The 16,927-nt window shown below is 38.6% G+C and overlaps 2 protein-coding genes across 2 annotated transcripts in view; one reads left to right on the top strand and one right to left on the bottom strand.

The window, feature by feature from the left end:
- LOC141762593 (uncharacterized) overlaps window positions 1-16,927 on the top strand; it is a 152,876-nt gene that overhangs the window by 100,151 nt on the left and 35,798 nt on the right. The window lies entirely within an intron of this gene.
- LOC141762843 (ly6/PLAUR domain-containing protein 6-like) lies at window positions 828-9,114 on the bottom strand. The gene is made up of 5 exons (XM_074626924.1): window positions 8,414-9,114; window positions 2,202-2,368; window positions 1,384-1,482; window positions 1,163-1,293; window positions 828-1,087 (listed from the first exon to the last, which is right to left on the bottom strand). Exons 2-5 carry the CDS (start codon window positions 2,320-2,322, stop codon window positions 911-913), a joined length of 528 nt encoding a protein of 175 aa, XP_074483025.1. The 5' UTR covers window positions 2,323-2,368; window positions 8,414-9,114; the 3' UTR covers window positions 828-910.

Raw genomic sequence — 16,927 nt, 5'->3', positions numbered from 1 at the left:
CATAATGAAGAGTTACCTATATTTAAACGTGTTAAAGTATACAACAAAATAAAAGTTTGTACACTAAAAAAATCTGAGTGTAATTTGAGATACTGTGAGCAAAAAGACATAAACTCAACACAAATATTCTGACAATGGAGCAATGCATTTAAGACACCAAGACCTTGAAGAACACCATAGTGAGTGTGATTTGTTATCAAAAACTTGACATTTTGAGATTTCTGAGATTCGTGGGTACCCATAGAACCCATTTACATTCACATATCTTGAGGTCAGAGGTCAAGGGACCCCTTTGAAAATGGCCATGCCAGTTTTTCCTTGCTAAAATTCAGCCCCACTTTGGAGTGTTATTTAACCTCCTTCCCGAGAAGCTAGTATGACATTTTCTCGTTTCATATGATATCTGTAGCTTCACCTTAGCTCTAAAACTGAACCTACTACAGCCTCTGAAAGACAGTAAAGTCAGTCGGGTCTCAGAGGGTTAATTTGCATGCCACATACACACATTGATGCTTTACCTTTGTATACTTTTTTATGAGAACATGGTGCTTATTTTACAGCAATATCCAGTCAAGCGTAAAAAAAATAAGTTCAAATGACATTTTGTTGCAAAAGGTTATAATACATTTTCAAAGTTACCAAATAGGTCAAGACGGATGCTCGAGACTATAAGTAGGTGGTTAGGTTACTTGGTGACATCACCACATTACGGAAGAAAAGGTGGGGCTTCAAGGGAGGTGTTTCTCCCTTTGGCGTGGACTTTGCAGACCTTTTACATGCACAAAAACACTAAATAACACACTAAAGGAAAGGGGAAAAAAGCACAATAGGTCCTCTTTAATGCTCTGAGTGTTGCATAGAGCACCTTTAAGTTCGGTCTGATATGCACACAGATGCAGAGTTTCCCCTCTCAAACATGTCCAGCTATGAAGATGCAGATGATGATGATGATGACGTAGCTCAGTGTCGCAGGAAGAAACCCTCCGCTCGAGCTGACCAGAGGAGAAGTGGAGGAGAAGACGGAGCTGCTGGCGTTCCTCGGCACCAACACGTTACAGATGTTCCCCTCACAGCAGGATGAGCACATCTGGCGGAGGAGATTTAAATGTTGAGTCCCCAAAATATTCTGCGACTACTTTTTTTTTATAACAACTCTACACACCTGATAGCCGTTATCAGTGACATCAGCACAGCCGGTAAACAGACAGTTCTCCAGGGTCGCACACCGCTTGGTCACGGACACACTGTCGCCGTGGTTATCCATCATGTGGAGCGTGTGACAGTATCTGGCATCTGGAAGACAAAAATAATAATCAAATGTAGTCTTTGGGGTTTGTATTCAGCTCAGTCCAGCTGCACACATAGGCACAAATGCTGACGTACCTTTTGGACAGTAGACGTCCGGCGCCCAGCGGTTACACTCATAGTTATCTGCAGCGTCTTCACACGTGAAGCACTTGAAGCCTCCAGGATGAGGAGTAGCTGTGGAGGACACACACACTTCAGTACTTCTCAGTATTTTTAGTATATTTACATGTGTGTAAAGTAAATTACAGCAAAATCAATTTTTAAACTATGTTAAGCAGGAGACAAATAAAATGTGGAATGTAATATAAAGCAGATTAATAACTAAAACGAATAACAGAGTACACTTGAGTGAATAATTTTTGCAATATTTTAAAGTTTAATTATTCATCATTGAGACTGAACAAGGAGATTATCTCTTTTCTTAGAGCTGTCAATCGATTAAAATATAAAATTGCATGATTGTTCATAATTAATCGGGATTAATCGCATATTTATCTGTTCAAAATGTACCTTAAAGGGAGATTTGTCAAGTATTTAATACTCTTATCAACATAGGAGTGGGCAAATATGCTGCTTTATGCAAATGTATGTATATATTTATTATTGGAAATCAATTAACAACACAACACAATGACAAATATTGTCCAGAAACCCTCACAGGCACTGCATTTAGCATAAAACAATATGCTGAAATCATAACATTTGACTTTGACTTGCCCCAAACTGCATGTGATTATCATAAAATGGGCATGTCTGTAAAGGGGAGACTCGTGGGTACCCATAGAACCCATTTACATTCACATATCTGGAGGTCAGAGGTCAAGGGACCCCTTTGAAAATGTTTTTTTACATTCAAAACACACGTTATGCAAACAGTAATATTAAGCTCCTACTTGAGGGATGCAGCAGGATGATGTCCGTCATGGTGAAGTCCCGTGACTGGACCGTTCTCAGCCAATCAGCGACGCTGGTCATTAGCAGGACCCAGGCCACTGTTGGCCAGGCCTCCATCATTGGCCCAAAGTTCCTTCATGCACTTTTCTGTTTGGGCGAGCAAACTCTGTGGGAGAGAAGAGACGATGAGTAGCTGAAATACACCAGATAAATCCCCAGGAGCTGTACGTTGATGAATTTTAAATTAATACAACTTGAAACATATTAAAAAATACGTTGCAGTGAATCGTCTCGAAGCCTCAGAGCCAACGTCTAATAATAAAAGTGATCAGCTGCTGCTCACGCTGTGAGCTCGCTTCATTATTTAAACATCAAAAGGAACCCTACCGGTCTACACACAGAGGACAGGAAGACATCTATTATAACTATCACTTCTGACATAAACATGAGTTATGTTTCAATTACAAGCCCCATTTGCCCTCTGGGAATTTAGCCATTCGTCCCCGCTTGCCAGATTTCTTTTTTTCTCTGTCATGCAGCGGGTCATTTGTTTGTAAAGCCAAGTCAGCATGTGTATTGTCTTTTAGTCCGACTCCTTTAAAACGGAGATCGCGACAACAAAGAGACACTTCCCCCTTCTAGATGTTCAGTATGAGACTGACTTTGTTGAGGGATTAAGGGACAATGTAATGCATGCATGCAAGAAAGAAGTCTTTGATTGATATAAAACTGAAATGTAAAAAACAATTTTTTCTAAGGGCTTTGGTGTGCGTTTAAGCAAAAAAAAAATGATTTCATTACCATTAACAGACTTCTATTAGACATACACAGGCTATGTTATATATATATATTTGCTGTCATAGTATTCAGCTACAGTCCAGGAAGAACAAATACTCTTCTTAGATTCACTGAGACGTCCATCAATGAATTAGACACCAGATGACCTGGTTTTGCCCTGAATTGACATCGGTAGTGTAAGATCAGCGATGAGTTCAGATGCCTCTGACTCCATTTTCTGTTTTTATCCCCGGGCATTGTGCGGGCTGTGTGGTTTGTAAATGCTTGTTTTCTTAGCATTATGCATGCCCCAATAACATTGATCAACGTCTTTGCTGCAGACAGAATAACCATGCTGCACTCTGCTGTGCACAGCAGGCTCTAAAGGCTCTGATTACTCAGTTTAAACCACATTGAACATTGTACTGTGAAGAATTTTACATAATAATTAAGAGTAAAATCACTTTGAATGCTATGCAAATCTATTTAATTGGACTATGATGAACACGTAGAGTATATTGCAGCCTGGTTGCACAAAAATTGTGTGAATGACACGATTATCCGGAAGGCAAAAGTGTGTAATAAGAGCGCCGTTCTTGCTTCAGGCGTGTCATTTTCACACAATGTAGTGACTACAATGTAAATGCATCCACGTGAATATGCTACGTACAAAGCTAGTGACGTTACGTAGGATAAATAGCGAGAAAGACCACTTATGGTGAGCGAGAGGGCAGGTGGATGGGTCCAACAAACAGGACTTTCAATCAGGAAACTGGTGTTCAAAGTTACGTTAGTTAGTGATGGGTTTTCCGTACTGATGTTACGTTGTTTTTGTACGTATTTTATTTAGTTTACGTACTTATTTTAAGGCCAACCATCACCTTTTTTTCCCCTAACCCTAACTAAGTGGTTTTGTTGCCCCCTGCTGGTAGGCTACTGCACCTACATACATGTAATATTCAAGCCTCGGCGAGACAGAACATGACGCTGATGCACTATCCTCTGGTGGACAGGAGGGTCTATTAGACGCGTTGACGTTATACCGGGTTGCATATTGACAGGAAGACAGCATGATAGTAGCTAGAGCTGAAGCAATTAGTCGTTAAAATCGCAAATTTTCACTAGTTCTAGCTTCTCAAATGTGAAGATTTGCTGGTTTCTTAGTGTTTTATGATATTAAACTTAATATCTTTGGGGTTTGGGCCGTTTGCTTTGACAAAACAAGACATTTTATAAGGTTAACGTGGGCTTTGGAGACTTGTGATGTGCTTTTTTCACAATAATTAATTGATTTATCAACTAAATAGAGGCACAATGTATGCATAAACACTTTTTTTTAGCTCATTTAAAGTAAGATTGTTTCAGCGCTAACATGTTTGAATGGATTTTTAAAGAGGAATTAATATGCTTTTTTTCTCCCTTTTCCTTTAGTGTGTTATATAGTTTTTAGTGCATGTAAAAGGTCTGCAAAGTTACACGCCAAAGGGAGAAACACTGCTCCTGAACTGCCTGAAAAACCTCGCTAGAAGTCCCGCCTTTTTCTTCCGTAACGTGGTGATGTCACCAAGTAACACGTTTGCATAACGGCTGCAGCACAGCCCGTATGAGAAAAGTGAAGCGTTTTTTGAACAATAAAAGCATGTAAACATGTTCTAGTAGAAACCCAAAATACAAGTATGAACCTGAAAATAACCATAATAGGTTAAATTGCAGTATTGAAACAATTTAATATATTTTTACAAAAGTTGAGTTGTGGAAACACGTCCTAATTACACAATACGGTATTATTTGATGTGATTCAGAGATGTCTTTCAGTCCATGGGCTTGTATTCATTAAGCACCTCCTCAGAGCACCAGTGCTACTGTATAGCTCTTAATGATATTCTGTACGCTGAAAGGAAAACTTGAGATTAGCTCTCCAACTTTGAGCTGTCTGAGAGATGCCGGGCCTCGCCTGGAGTAAAATTTGGAGTGCTGGGGATTAGGTACAATGGCTCCCTGTTACAACTGGAGAGGGTTTATATCACTCAGGGTTCAATCGGCACCGACCAACTTGTTCAGGTCGCAGGGCTGAAAGAATCTGAAGGAGAGCGGGTATTAAATCTTTCTGTCTCCTAAAAAAATTACGTTCCCATACAGCGAAACTGCGTTGACGCATCATAAAGTTTGCAGATTGTGAGTGTAAAAGTTGATGAGATATTACCGCAAAAGCATCCAAAACGTTGTCCAGAAAATATGTTTAAATACTGACTCGTGACTCTGCCAGTGACCTCTTCATACCAGAGATAAGTTGCCGAGTCCAATGCCATAAATCAGTCATCAGAGGTTCAGAGGTTGAGCTGTGTTTTGTGCAAATATATTACTTAAAGTATATATAAATATAGACCTGAATTAATAATAATTCAAAGGAAAAAAGATCAAGTTATTTCCAAGAAGTTTAGATTAACATTCAAACTGTTAGCTAATAACTTCACATCTTGTGTCCGTAGGCAGCGCTCTGCTGCTTTCAAGTGCTGTCAGAGAGCTCATATTTATGACTTTAAACATACACGAATGACCCAAAACATTGTAAATATTACTGGGAAAGTCACCTTCATCCAAAATCACACTGCAACCGATGGTTCTCGACTATTTATTTGAGCATTTAAATGTTTACAACTTAGAAAAGCAAGTTTACTGAAACAGAGAAATGGTTTAATATGTATGTTTTCATTAGTGTATAATCACCTGAAAATAAGAATCGTTGTGTTTTCATTAGCTTAGATTGAGCCCTTCATATCTACATAGGGAGCGGGTCCTCTTCACGGAGTCCGCCAAGTTGCACCGTCATGTTTCCACACAGCCCATTGGCACGAAAAAGCTGTATGAATGCCACGATAATGCGCAAGGCATTTAGCGTGCAATAAGAACGCCATTTTTGGACTGAAAGCGACAAACTGGATGCCGGTAAAACGTCCGCCTAAAAAGTGTCGTACAAAAGTAAAACTAAATTATTCCTATTCTCTTGTCATATTTAGTGTCTCTACCGAAATGGCCTGTGTTGAACAATAAAATATGTAAGGGATAATGTACAGCGAGCCGGTCGTTGTTGTGAAAGAATCCCCGACAGGGCGACGCCGCATCCCGAGGCGAAGCCCTGAAGGGGTTTATTTCACAATAATGACCCTCTAGCTGTACATTGTCCCGCTTATTACACGGCTACTTACTTAAGAAAACGATATTTTGGCACAAAAACGGTCTGCCAGAGTCCGACATCAGAGCTGCGCCCATAGCAACAGTCTGTTATACATAGCAACGGTTTGCTATGCATAGCAACAGTCTGTTATACATAGCAACGGTCTGCTATACAGGAATTACAGTCCGCAGAACGCCGTGATTGACCAATCAGAATTGAGTATTCAGCACAGCCGTGTAATAATATAAATATAATAAGCGTTGTCAGTCCAAAATGGTGGCAGCGAAAACACCAGAATTTCGTCTGTTTGCTTCTATTCTCTTTGCTTCCGCTGCTCCTGAAGTCGTGTTATTATGGTAACCTCTGAGCGAGGTGAACGACGTTACCACGGTTTTGCACTCTGCATCTCACGTTATCGCAGTCTTGGAAAAGGAGGAGTGAGTGGAGGGGTACTCAGTTGGTTGCAATCTGCAACCACACCACTAGGTGCCGCCAAACTGCACCTTTAAACACCCTTTGCAGTTGTTCAAACCCACTCAAAGTCAAACATGAATGCATCAAATACAAACACTGGCAGCTTTAGGGGAGGATTTGCGTGGTTCGACCCTTCCAACAGAGCCAAATTGAATGTTTATAATCATAAAGTGATCGAGGCTGCTATAGATGGTAAAACAAAATGTCAAATGTGAACTACTTAGTCCCTTAGATGGAGGATAATTGCTCCACGTTGGTCATGCGTGTCAAAAGAATACAAGATTAGGCCACCAGGGTTGCCTTTGAAGTTCAGCTGATACCCAGCAGCTCAGTCCCATCGACCAGACACACATGTGGCAGCGGCTTAACTTCTGACATACAACTGCTCATGTTATTCACTTCTACACTGAGGTCGGAGACACATGACTGCACCAGAGGAATTACAGCGAGGGTTGCTGGATTCTCCTGTTTAACACTTCACTGTTGACCGAAACAGTACAGCGTATAACTTCAATATTTAGTCACATCTATGGTTAAAGTACACACAAATGAAGTAAAAGTACTTAATCCATTGGTACCAACCATGTCATACCAGCTTGTCGTGAAGGAGGTTAAAAAACGCTCCAAACTTACGCTACATTTTGGCGAGGACTGTCATGTCCATTTTCAAAGGGGTCCCTTGACCTCTGACCTCAAGATATGTGAATGTAAATGGGTTCTATGGGTACCCACGAGTCTCCCCTTTGCAGACATGCCCACTTTATGATAATCACATGCAGTTTGGGGCAAGTCATAGTCAAGTCAGCACACTGACACACTGACACACTGACAGCTGTTGTTGCCTGTTGGGCTGCATGTTATGATTTGAGCATATTTGTTATGCTAAATGCAGTACCTGTGAGGGTTTCTGGACAATATCTGTCATTGTTTTGTGTTGTTAATTCATTTCCAATAATAAATATATACATACATTTGCATAAAGCAGCATATTTGCCCACTCCCATGTTGATAAGAGTATTAAATCTCCCTTTAAGGTTCATTTTGAACAGATAAAAAAAATGTAATAATGAAATAATCTAGTAGTAATAATGGTCCAAAATGATGTAAAATTGCATAGTTTTAAGTCAAAAACCTTCAAATGTTCTTAATGGAGGACCCCCAAACTCAATATCTCCTAGTATCTTATATTCACTGTAATAATTCAGAATATATCTCTTTATCCTGCTGCATAATATGTACAACACTGCTCCAAAAACCTGAATGATACCCGACTATAGGCTGCAAATAACACTTTAGCACTTTAACTATTAACACACCACCTTAACCCTATAATGTTCAAGTTGGAACATTATTGGAGTATTATAGGCCAACTATAGGAGATGCATACTCCAAGTATATATAGCAATAAAACCCACAGCTGATTATGACTGAAACACTATAACATGATTAAAGAAATAATAGAATAAATAGGAATAAATGGCAATTGCATTGTGATTAAGAGGAGTACTGGCACTGGAGTACTTGTAGTGGAGGTAAATTATAAAGTAAAGTTAAATAGAAATCAAGAAAAATAACGTGTGTAAAAATACACAGTATAGACTCTAACATGTGATCAAAGATGTATACTCAAACACATAAATTAAAACAGCCTAATTAATTAAAAAGCCTATTGAGATAGATAGATAGATAGATAGATTGATATATAGATAGATAGCATAAAAAAATCTAAATTATAAACATACAATAACCCATTATATACATGAACAGAGTTAACAACTTACTCACCGGCTTTATGTCCTCGGTGGACCTGCAGCAGACTCACAGCTCAGATGAGAATCAGAAACTATACTGAGCTGCTGCTCTGTGTGGAGCTGAGGGGGGAGGGTGCTGCAGCGTCGCTGCAGCGTCACTGCTACGTCACTACAGCTCCCAGCTATTCTACAGCTGGACCAGTAGAAATATATGCTTATAGAGGTTTTAAAGGTCCCATGTCGTGCTCATTTTCAGGTTCATATTTGTATTTTGTGTTTCTACTAGAACATGTTTACATGCTGTAATGTTAAAAAAAATACTTTATTTTCCTCAAACTGTCAGCCTGAATATACCTGTATTTACCCTCTGTCTGAAACGCTCCGTTTTAGCGCATTTTGACGGAATTGCAACAGAATTGCGTTGCTAGGCAACAGCTTGGGTCCATGTGTACTTCCTGTCAGCTGATGACGTTCACATACACTGCAACCAGGAATAAACTGGGACACATTTAGAATGTTTACGTTTAAAATTGTGTAAAGGGTCTAAATATTGTATATTTGTGACATCACAAATGGGCGGAAATCCTGACAGCTTGTTTCAAATGCAGAGTTTCTGAATACGGGCTGTGTGTATTTCCCTGTGGATTGAGTGTTTCGATACTTTCACAGTATTTATATAGGACTTAAGCCTGCTTTATAATGAAAAAAACATGAAAATCTCACATTTTTATAATATGGGACCTTTAACCTTGAATACTGTATGTCACGCTAATTAGTGGAGCGGATAACATACATTTTTCAATCAAATCGTGCAAATAGTGATACAAGCACCAAATTTGGCATGATGATTATGTTGAAAACATTAAGAGCAGCGTGGCTCTTCCTTTAAGCTAATAAAAGTTTCTAAATACACATATTCGTCTTTGGAGCGTGTTGTAGTAAACATGTGTCACGTAGAAAAACTCTTCATCCCTTTAAGAAAAAAAACAAATGAATAAAAATGTCAGGTTTTACGGGAATCTCCGTCTGTCACTCAAACCACAGTTTGTCACTCAAACCACAGTTTGAGTGACAGACCGAGGTTTCCTCCAATGCGCCACCAGCACTGAGATGCTCACAGGTGAAGGTCATATTCATCTCAAATATCATCCGCTAAGTAGTCGCTCTGAGACGCAGAAGGCAGCCAGATTAACTTGTGACCACACTGTCCGTGTACTTCAGACCATCTGATTTACAACACAAATAAGTGTCTGTTGTTGTTGTTGTTGTTGTATTCACGTGGAAATATTGAAGTTTGAAGATCTCGCATCAGCTGCACCATAAAGAAAATGTTTTCAAACCAAAAAGGCACTGGATTGAGAATTGACCCAGACAACAACACAGAAGTCAAACACTCAAGTTATTTTTATTTAGGAGAGGCCAACAAATTTCACTTGTAGCCAATCAATCTGCACAATAATAATAACGGCTCCTTAGATCAACCACATGAACCACACCCATGTGGTTGAAGTGTAGCACTTGTTGTCGTATGATTCATAACGAAGGAATGGACATTTGATTGATTTCCAGTAATAAATATATATACATTAATTTGCAAAAAGCAGCATATTTGTCCACTCCATGTTAATAAAAGTATTAAATACTTCACAAATTTGACTTTAAGGTTCATTTTGAGCAGATATCAAATGTGCTATTAATCACGATTAAATATTCTGATCGATTGACAGAAACCCAAAATACCAGTATGATCCTGAAAATGAGCATAATAGATCCCCTTTAGATTACAGAAAAGCATCTTTAAATTTAACGGAAGTGTCTTTAAACAACAATGACGGCGAGACAGGAAGACATGACACCTCATGTCTTCCCATCTTGCAGTCAGTTGTACAAAACATGACAGTCATGATACAGGAAGTCATCAAAACCAGAAAACACGTTTCGGGGCTTTGGGTTTGCGGGTTACAGAGAATGACTCTACTAACCCTGGAGAGGATGAGTAATAGACTTCACTTCCTCTTTCCCCCTCACAATAAAAGCTCAGTAGCCTACTGCCTTGTATTCACTAACACTAACAATCCACTCAATAATAAAGGTTACAAGAGCACAGACGGTCCCTGACCACTGTCTGACTGTCTGTAGCTCGTTGTCTACTTTACTATGGGTAGTTCCTTCATGAGTTATTGATACCGGAAGTTCGAATCTGTCAATATCTTTCTAGCTTGACAGACTTGAAAATACAGTCGCGGTTGCGGTGTAGATCTTGTTTGACATTAAATTGGCTGAGTATGACGTGCAGACGTCTAGTTCTCATCACTATATCAATATTTTACACAAAGATGTTTGGATGCTTTCGCATGGTAAGTTGATTAAATGTGTTTTTTTATTTGTCATTTATCACAAAAAGTATTTTCTCTAATGTCAAAGTAATTAGAAACTTCTGCTAACAATGTAATAAATATAAAACAAATGTAATGATTACTTAAGATTACTTAAAGTGTCTTTGAGTTTCTTCTTGAAAAGTGCTATATAAATGTAATGTATTATTATGTTGTTATGGCTTGTGAGCCAGTAGCAGTGCTTAAAGTGGATATAAAACTGGTGGGAGTAGTGCTCTTATTCACATGTTTTTATAATGTTAGAATAGAGACTTTATTGTTATTGTCATGGAAAACAATGAAAAACAGTTTAGCAGCTCTTTGCAGTAAGAGCAAACATTAAAAGCAAAAATAAAAACATTCAATTCAAAATATAGACAAATAAATGGATCATCATGTGCATGACTAGTTTCAGTAGCTATTTCAAAATGACATGGTCTTGCGGTTTAAGACACATCATCTACGTGAAAACCACAGCGAAACGGAAAATAGTGCGCCACTGATGTCATAAAGCTCTGTAATCTTAAGTGAAACTAGTTATCAACACTAAGAGACACATAAGAGATGTATTCTGAATTTATACAGTGAATAACAGACACTAGGAGATATTGAGATTGGGGGTCCTCCCCAAGAACATTTTAAGGTTTTTGACTGAGGATTATGCAATTTTACATCATTTTGCACCATTATTATTACTAGTTAAATGATTATTTTTTATTATTTATCACAGCCGTTGTCTGAACTTTTAATTCTTCTGGAAATGTTTGCCCAGTAAAATCATATTCTATAAATCAGAAGAGCAGATTAAATAATGTTTCATTCATTATTGTTCAAAATTAAAAAAAAAAAAAGAAAAGAAAAAGTTATGACAAACAATTCACTAATTATTTTACAAAAAGGACGTGAACATTGTATTGATAAATTACAGCAGCGTTGTTCTCACCCATATACCCCCCCATGCCGTGCGTCAGCTTGTCCAGATGATCCTTTCCGGTGGACCAACATGGGACATTATTTTTAGGTTTAGATGGTCTAAACGTGTCCAAATATTCTGTCTTTTAGTATTATAAAGGTCACGAGGATCCTCAGGTGAAGGAAGTCACAGAGGCCATGGCCAAACTTACGATAAGTGAACAGACGCACCTCACCTCCAGGTCCTCCAGTAGCCCCATGGACATTGATGCTGAGCCCACCAGAGTCAAGTGGACTCTAAAAGATGCCAAACCTTCCTATAAAAGGAAATGGGAGACTGTTAATCCAGCCGGTGTCACAAGGTACGTGTTATATAGTACCACTTCAATGTACTGATGATTTCTGTTGGTGTTAAGATACTGGAGATTCAAACAACTGTTCATCTTTATGCAAAAGGCCAGACAGCCTCGGTCCAGACAGCCTCGGTCCAGACAGCCTCAGTCCAGACAGCCTCGGTCCAGACAGAAAGAGGAGAAGAGTGGACCTAAATGGTAAGCAGGCAAACAGAAACGACAAATTGTGCAGATGAACACAGATAGGTTAAAATTAAAATTTTACTGCTGATATTAAAGAGATTGAAATAATTATTTATCTGTGCAGAAACCCAGAATGCTCCGTTCACACCGTGAAAAAGACCTGCAGGTACCTTATTTGATATGTTTTCATTCTCAGGATTTGATTTTCAAGCTGTTTGTGACTCAGGAACTTGTTCTTTGAGTGTTATACTTTCTTTGAACTTGTGTAATAAATTCTCATACAGGTCATTCTTTGACCAAAAAAAAGGGACCAAATAAGAGCAGCGCTCCAGCTCGCCATCGCTCCAGACCTTCTCGCCAAAGAGAGCAAAATGGGACGTATTCCAGAAGACGGAGAAACCCACAGAACCTGCACTGCTGTCAAGAATTAAATGAATGTAATTGTACATTTTCAGGAATCATACTTGTATTTTGTGTTCCTGTCAATCGATTCAAATATTGAATCGAGCTTAATTGCACATTTTATATCTGATCAAAGTGAACCTTAAATGGAAATTTGTCAAGTATTTAATACTTTTATCAACATGGCAGTGGGCAAATATGCTGCTTTATGCAAATGAATGTATATGTTTATTATTGGAAATCAAAATAATAAATAATGCAATAAAGAAATGATCAAGTGGCCGCCTCTCTCTCTCTCTCTCTCTCTCTCTCTCTTATGTTGTGGTAAGTAGCTAAACTAACCACTGACACACACCTCACATGTGCGTAGGATTCACTCATACTCACATGTGAGGTGTGCGGCGTGGAAGTGGTTAGAGGACGAACTGTTTTCCTTCTTATCAAAACAGTTCATGTTCATGTTGCACAGATTCATGTGCAAACTGTAAAAGGAAGAAGAAGACAGGTTCTTGCCTGAACATGCCAGGGGATAAACCGCTTACAAGTACAATGCCAGGGAAGAGTTTCCGTCTTAATAGCTTAATAGAGAGAATCAATTTAATGTATTGTTTGGTTTCATGTTCAAATACAAAAAAATGAAAGTTTAGATTTACTAAATTTGGATTTATGTATTTAAATTTAGCTAAGAGAATAATAATAATAATAATATAATGTTCTTTGATTTTACTGTTACCTTTATGGAAACCAAACAAAACATTCTCTAGACATAGAATAAAATCAGGGTCATTATTATCAATAATGAATGTACTCAAGTCCTTCCACAGCCTTTTGCTATGGTCACAGTGCCAGAATAAATGGTAAATGGACTTGGACTTATATAGCGCTTTTCTAGTCTTCCGACCACAAAGCGATTTACACTACATGTCAGCATTCACCCATTCACACACACATTCATACACTGATGGCAGAGGCTGCTAAGGTGCCAACTTTGCCCATCAGGATCTAATCTAAATACTCATTCACACACCGATGGCTATGCCTCCGGGAGCAATTTGGGGTTAAGTGTCTTCGACATGTGACCCGAGATCGAACCATCGAACCACCTTCCGATTGGTGGACAACCTGCTCTAACCTCTGAGACACAGCCGCCACCACGTTTCCCGTTTTTAAACCACTGTAGCTCACAACGTACTTTCCCGGTCATGCCTTCAAAAAAGAAGTAACGCTCCACCCAAAACAACCTACCTACCACAACATAAGAGAGAGAGGCGGCCACTTGATCATTTCTTTATTGCATTATTTATTATTTTGATTTCAAATAATAAACATATACATTCATTTGCATAAAGCAGCATATTTGCCCACTGCCATGTTGATAAAAGTATTAACTACTTGACAAATCTCCCTTTAAGGTTCATTTTGAACGGATATAAAATGTGCAATTAAGCTCGATTAAATATTTTAATCGATTGACAGAAACGCAAAATACAAGTATGCTCCTGAAAATGAGCATTATAGGTCCTCTTTAAATTACAGAAAGGCATCTTTAAATTAAACACAAATGAATTGCGAGATAGGAAGACACGCTAGTTCAGGGAACATCAAGAAATTACATTCATTTCATTCATTTAATTCTTGACAGCAGTGCAGGTTCTGTGGGTTTCTCCATCTTCTGGAATACGTCCCATTTTGCTCTCTTTGGAGAGAAGGTCTGGAGCGATGGCGAGCTGGAGCACTGCTCTTTGGTCCCTTTTTGTTTTGTCAAAGAATGACCTGTATGAGAATTTATTCCACAAGTTCAAAGAAAGTATAACACTCAAAGAACAAGTTCCTGAGTCACAAACAGCTTGAAAATCAAATCCTGAGAATGAAAACATATCAAATAAGGTACCTGCAGGTCTTTTTCACGGTGTGAACGGAGCATTCTGGGTTTCTGCACAGATAAAAAACGGTTTCAATCTCTTTAATATCAGCAGTAAAATTTTAATTTTAACCTATCTGTGTTCATCTGCACAATTTGTCGCTAAGATTTGTCGTTTCTGTTTGCCTGCTTACCTTTCAGGTCCACTCTTCTCCTCTTTCTGTCTGGACCGAGGCTGTCTGGGCCGAGGCTGTCTGGACCGAGGCTGTCTGGCCTTTTGCATAAAGATGAACAGTTGTTTGAATCTCCAGTATCTTAACACCAACAGAAATCATCAGTACAGTGAAGTGGTACTATATAACACGTACCTTGCGGCACCGGCTGGATTAACAGCCTCCCATTTCCTTTTACAGGAAGGTCTGGCATCTTTTAGAGTCTGCTTGACTCTGGTGGGCTCAGCATCAATGTCCATGGGGCTACTGGAGGACCTGGAGGTGAGGTGCGTCTGTTCACTTATCGTAAGTTTGGCCATGGCCTCTGTGACTTCCTTCACCTGAGGATCCTCGTGACCTTTATAATACTAAAAGACAGAATATTTGGACACGTTTAAACCATCTGAATCTTAAATAACTGCCAAACACAAGACACACAACTAAATAAAACTTTAAGTAAGCACGTGTTATTTAGTTGAATATAAGAATAATCAAAGCACTTATGTGCATAATGGCAAAATAGTCATTTGTTACTTGCACCATGTAGAATATAAGTATCTGTTCACTTCATATCTATACGAACAATGTGTTTAAGATTAAATTGTTTAATAGAGCACGAAGATTGCACCAGATTGATTATCATACGGAGTCAACTTGTTATGAAATGTGGTTTGACACTTGATACTTTGTCACATTTAGAGGAACTCAGTGGTTTCTGATTATGAGATACGCTGACCGTTGCTGTGGTTTTGAAGGTGGAAGTGAGTTGTATTTTAAGGTATATTATGGAAGCATTATAAGTCAGTGTTAATAAGTCTGTAAATGTCATGAATCGATGTAATAATAGGCGCTAATTTAAGATGAATTATGATATTTAAAAGACACGTGAATTGATCGTGACTCAATCAATCAAATACTGATAGTTTACTAGTTATATACTTGTTGCCCACTTTATAGTTTATGGAAGAGCACTTTAAAGTATATTCAGTAAACTACAAGTTAAATAGTTTTTATCCTTCAAGTATACTAACTTATACTTTTCTTAAGTATATCTTTATCAAAAGATTAAGTACAAGTATAAGCCAAGTTAGACTTTTCTGTACACGCTTGTCAGTATGAGCCAAGTACTGTATAATTAAATATACTTTTAAGTATATCTCTGATAAGTACATAAAAAGTAAACTGAAAGTATACTCTCTTATTTAATAATAGCAAAGAAGAAATAAATCAACACATTTAATCAACTTACCGTGCGGCCACTTGTTCCAAACATCCTTGCAGAAGAGAATGCTGGTCTGGTCTGCAGCATCTGCTGGTTAATTTTTTTTTCATGTACTGGCAGCAAGTTTCGAGTCTAAACCACACTGTTGCAAGGTTTCTGACTCATGCAGACTACAATGTCCAACTTCCACTTCTGCAGACAATCAACCCCTTGACCATCTTGAAAGATTATGTTTGGAGTCAGAAAAATTGTTGCTCCCCATCCTGCTCCACTTTTCTGTCCCTGCATCAGGGACAAGCCCACATTGTCCAATAGCAGGAAGACTAGAGGAGAACATCTTAACAGGGCAAAACGCACATCATTGAGTCTATATAGATCAAAATCCATTCTATTACATGACTAACTGACCTAAATTCTAATGTATGTCATAACTTTTTTGATGGCATAACTTTTTAAATGATAATCAAATTCAAAAAACTGTAAATAATACAAAAGATCTCTAAATCACGTGACAAATTGGATTGCATCCAACTTGACAAGTGATTTAGAGACATCACAAACGTCTCTAAATCTCTCACTAACCCATAGCAGGGTGTGAAATTACAAAAATCTATATCTACACTAAATCATATAAACCAAGACAAAAACGCTTAACAAGACAATACAGACATTGAACATGGATGTTTAAGACATATCTCGCCCCAGTGGGGGTACACAATGGACTCTCCCATAGAAGCCGGAAGCACCCACAGAAAGACCCACAGAGAGGAACCCACAGAAGCACCCACAGAGAGGAACCCACAGAAGCACCCACAGAAAGACCCACACAGAAACACCCACAGAGAAGAACCCACAGAAGAACCCACAGAAGCGCCCAGAGAAGCGCTCGCAGCGGCAGTCGATGTGCTGTGATGTCAGATATCTGAAACACAAAGGGTTGGGAGAAACATTACACACAAGATGTAACTAACATGTAGAAAGCTGAGAGCAAACACTGAAACATGCTACCCAGTTAATTTGGATATGGT

The sequence above is a fragment of the Sebastes fasciatus genome, chromosome 24, assembly GCF_043250625.1.
Source record: "Sebastes fasciatus isolate fSebFas1 chromosome 24, fSebFas1.pri, whole genome shotgun sequence".
Lineage (NCBI taxonomy): Eukaryota > Metazoa > Chordata > Actinopteri > Perciformes > Sebastidae > Sebastes > Sebastes fasciatus.
Note: the sequence above shows the minus strand (reverse complement) of the source record. Positions and strands in the feature narration are given on the sequence as shown.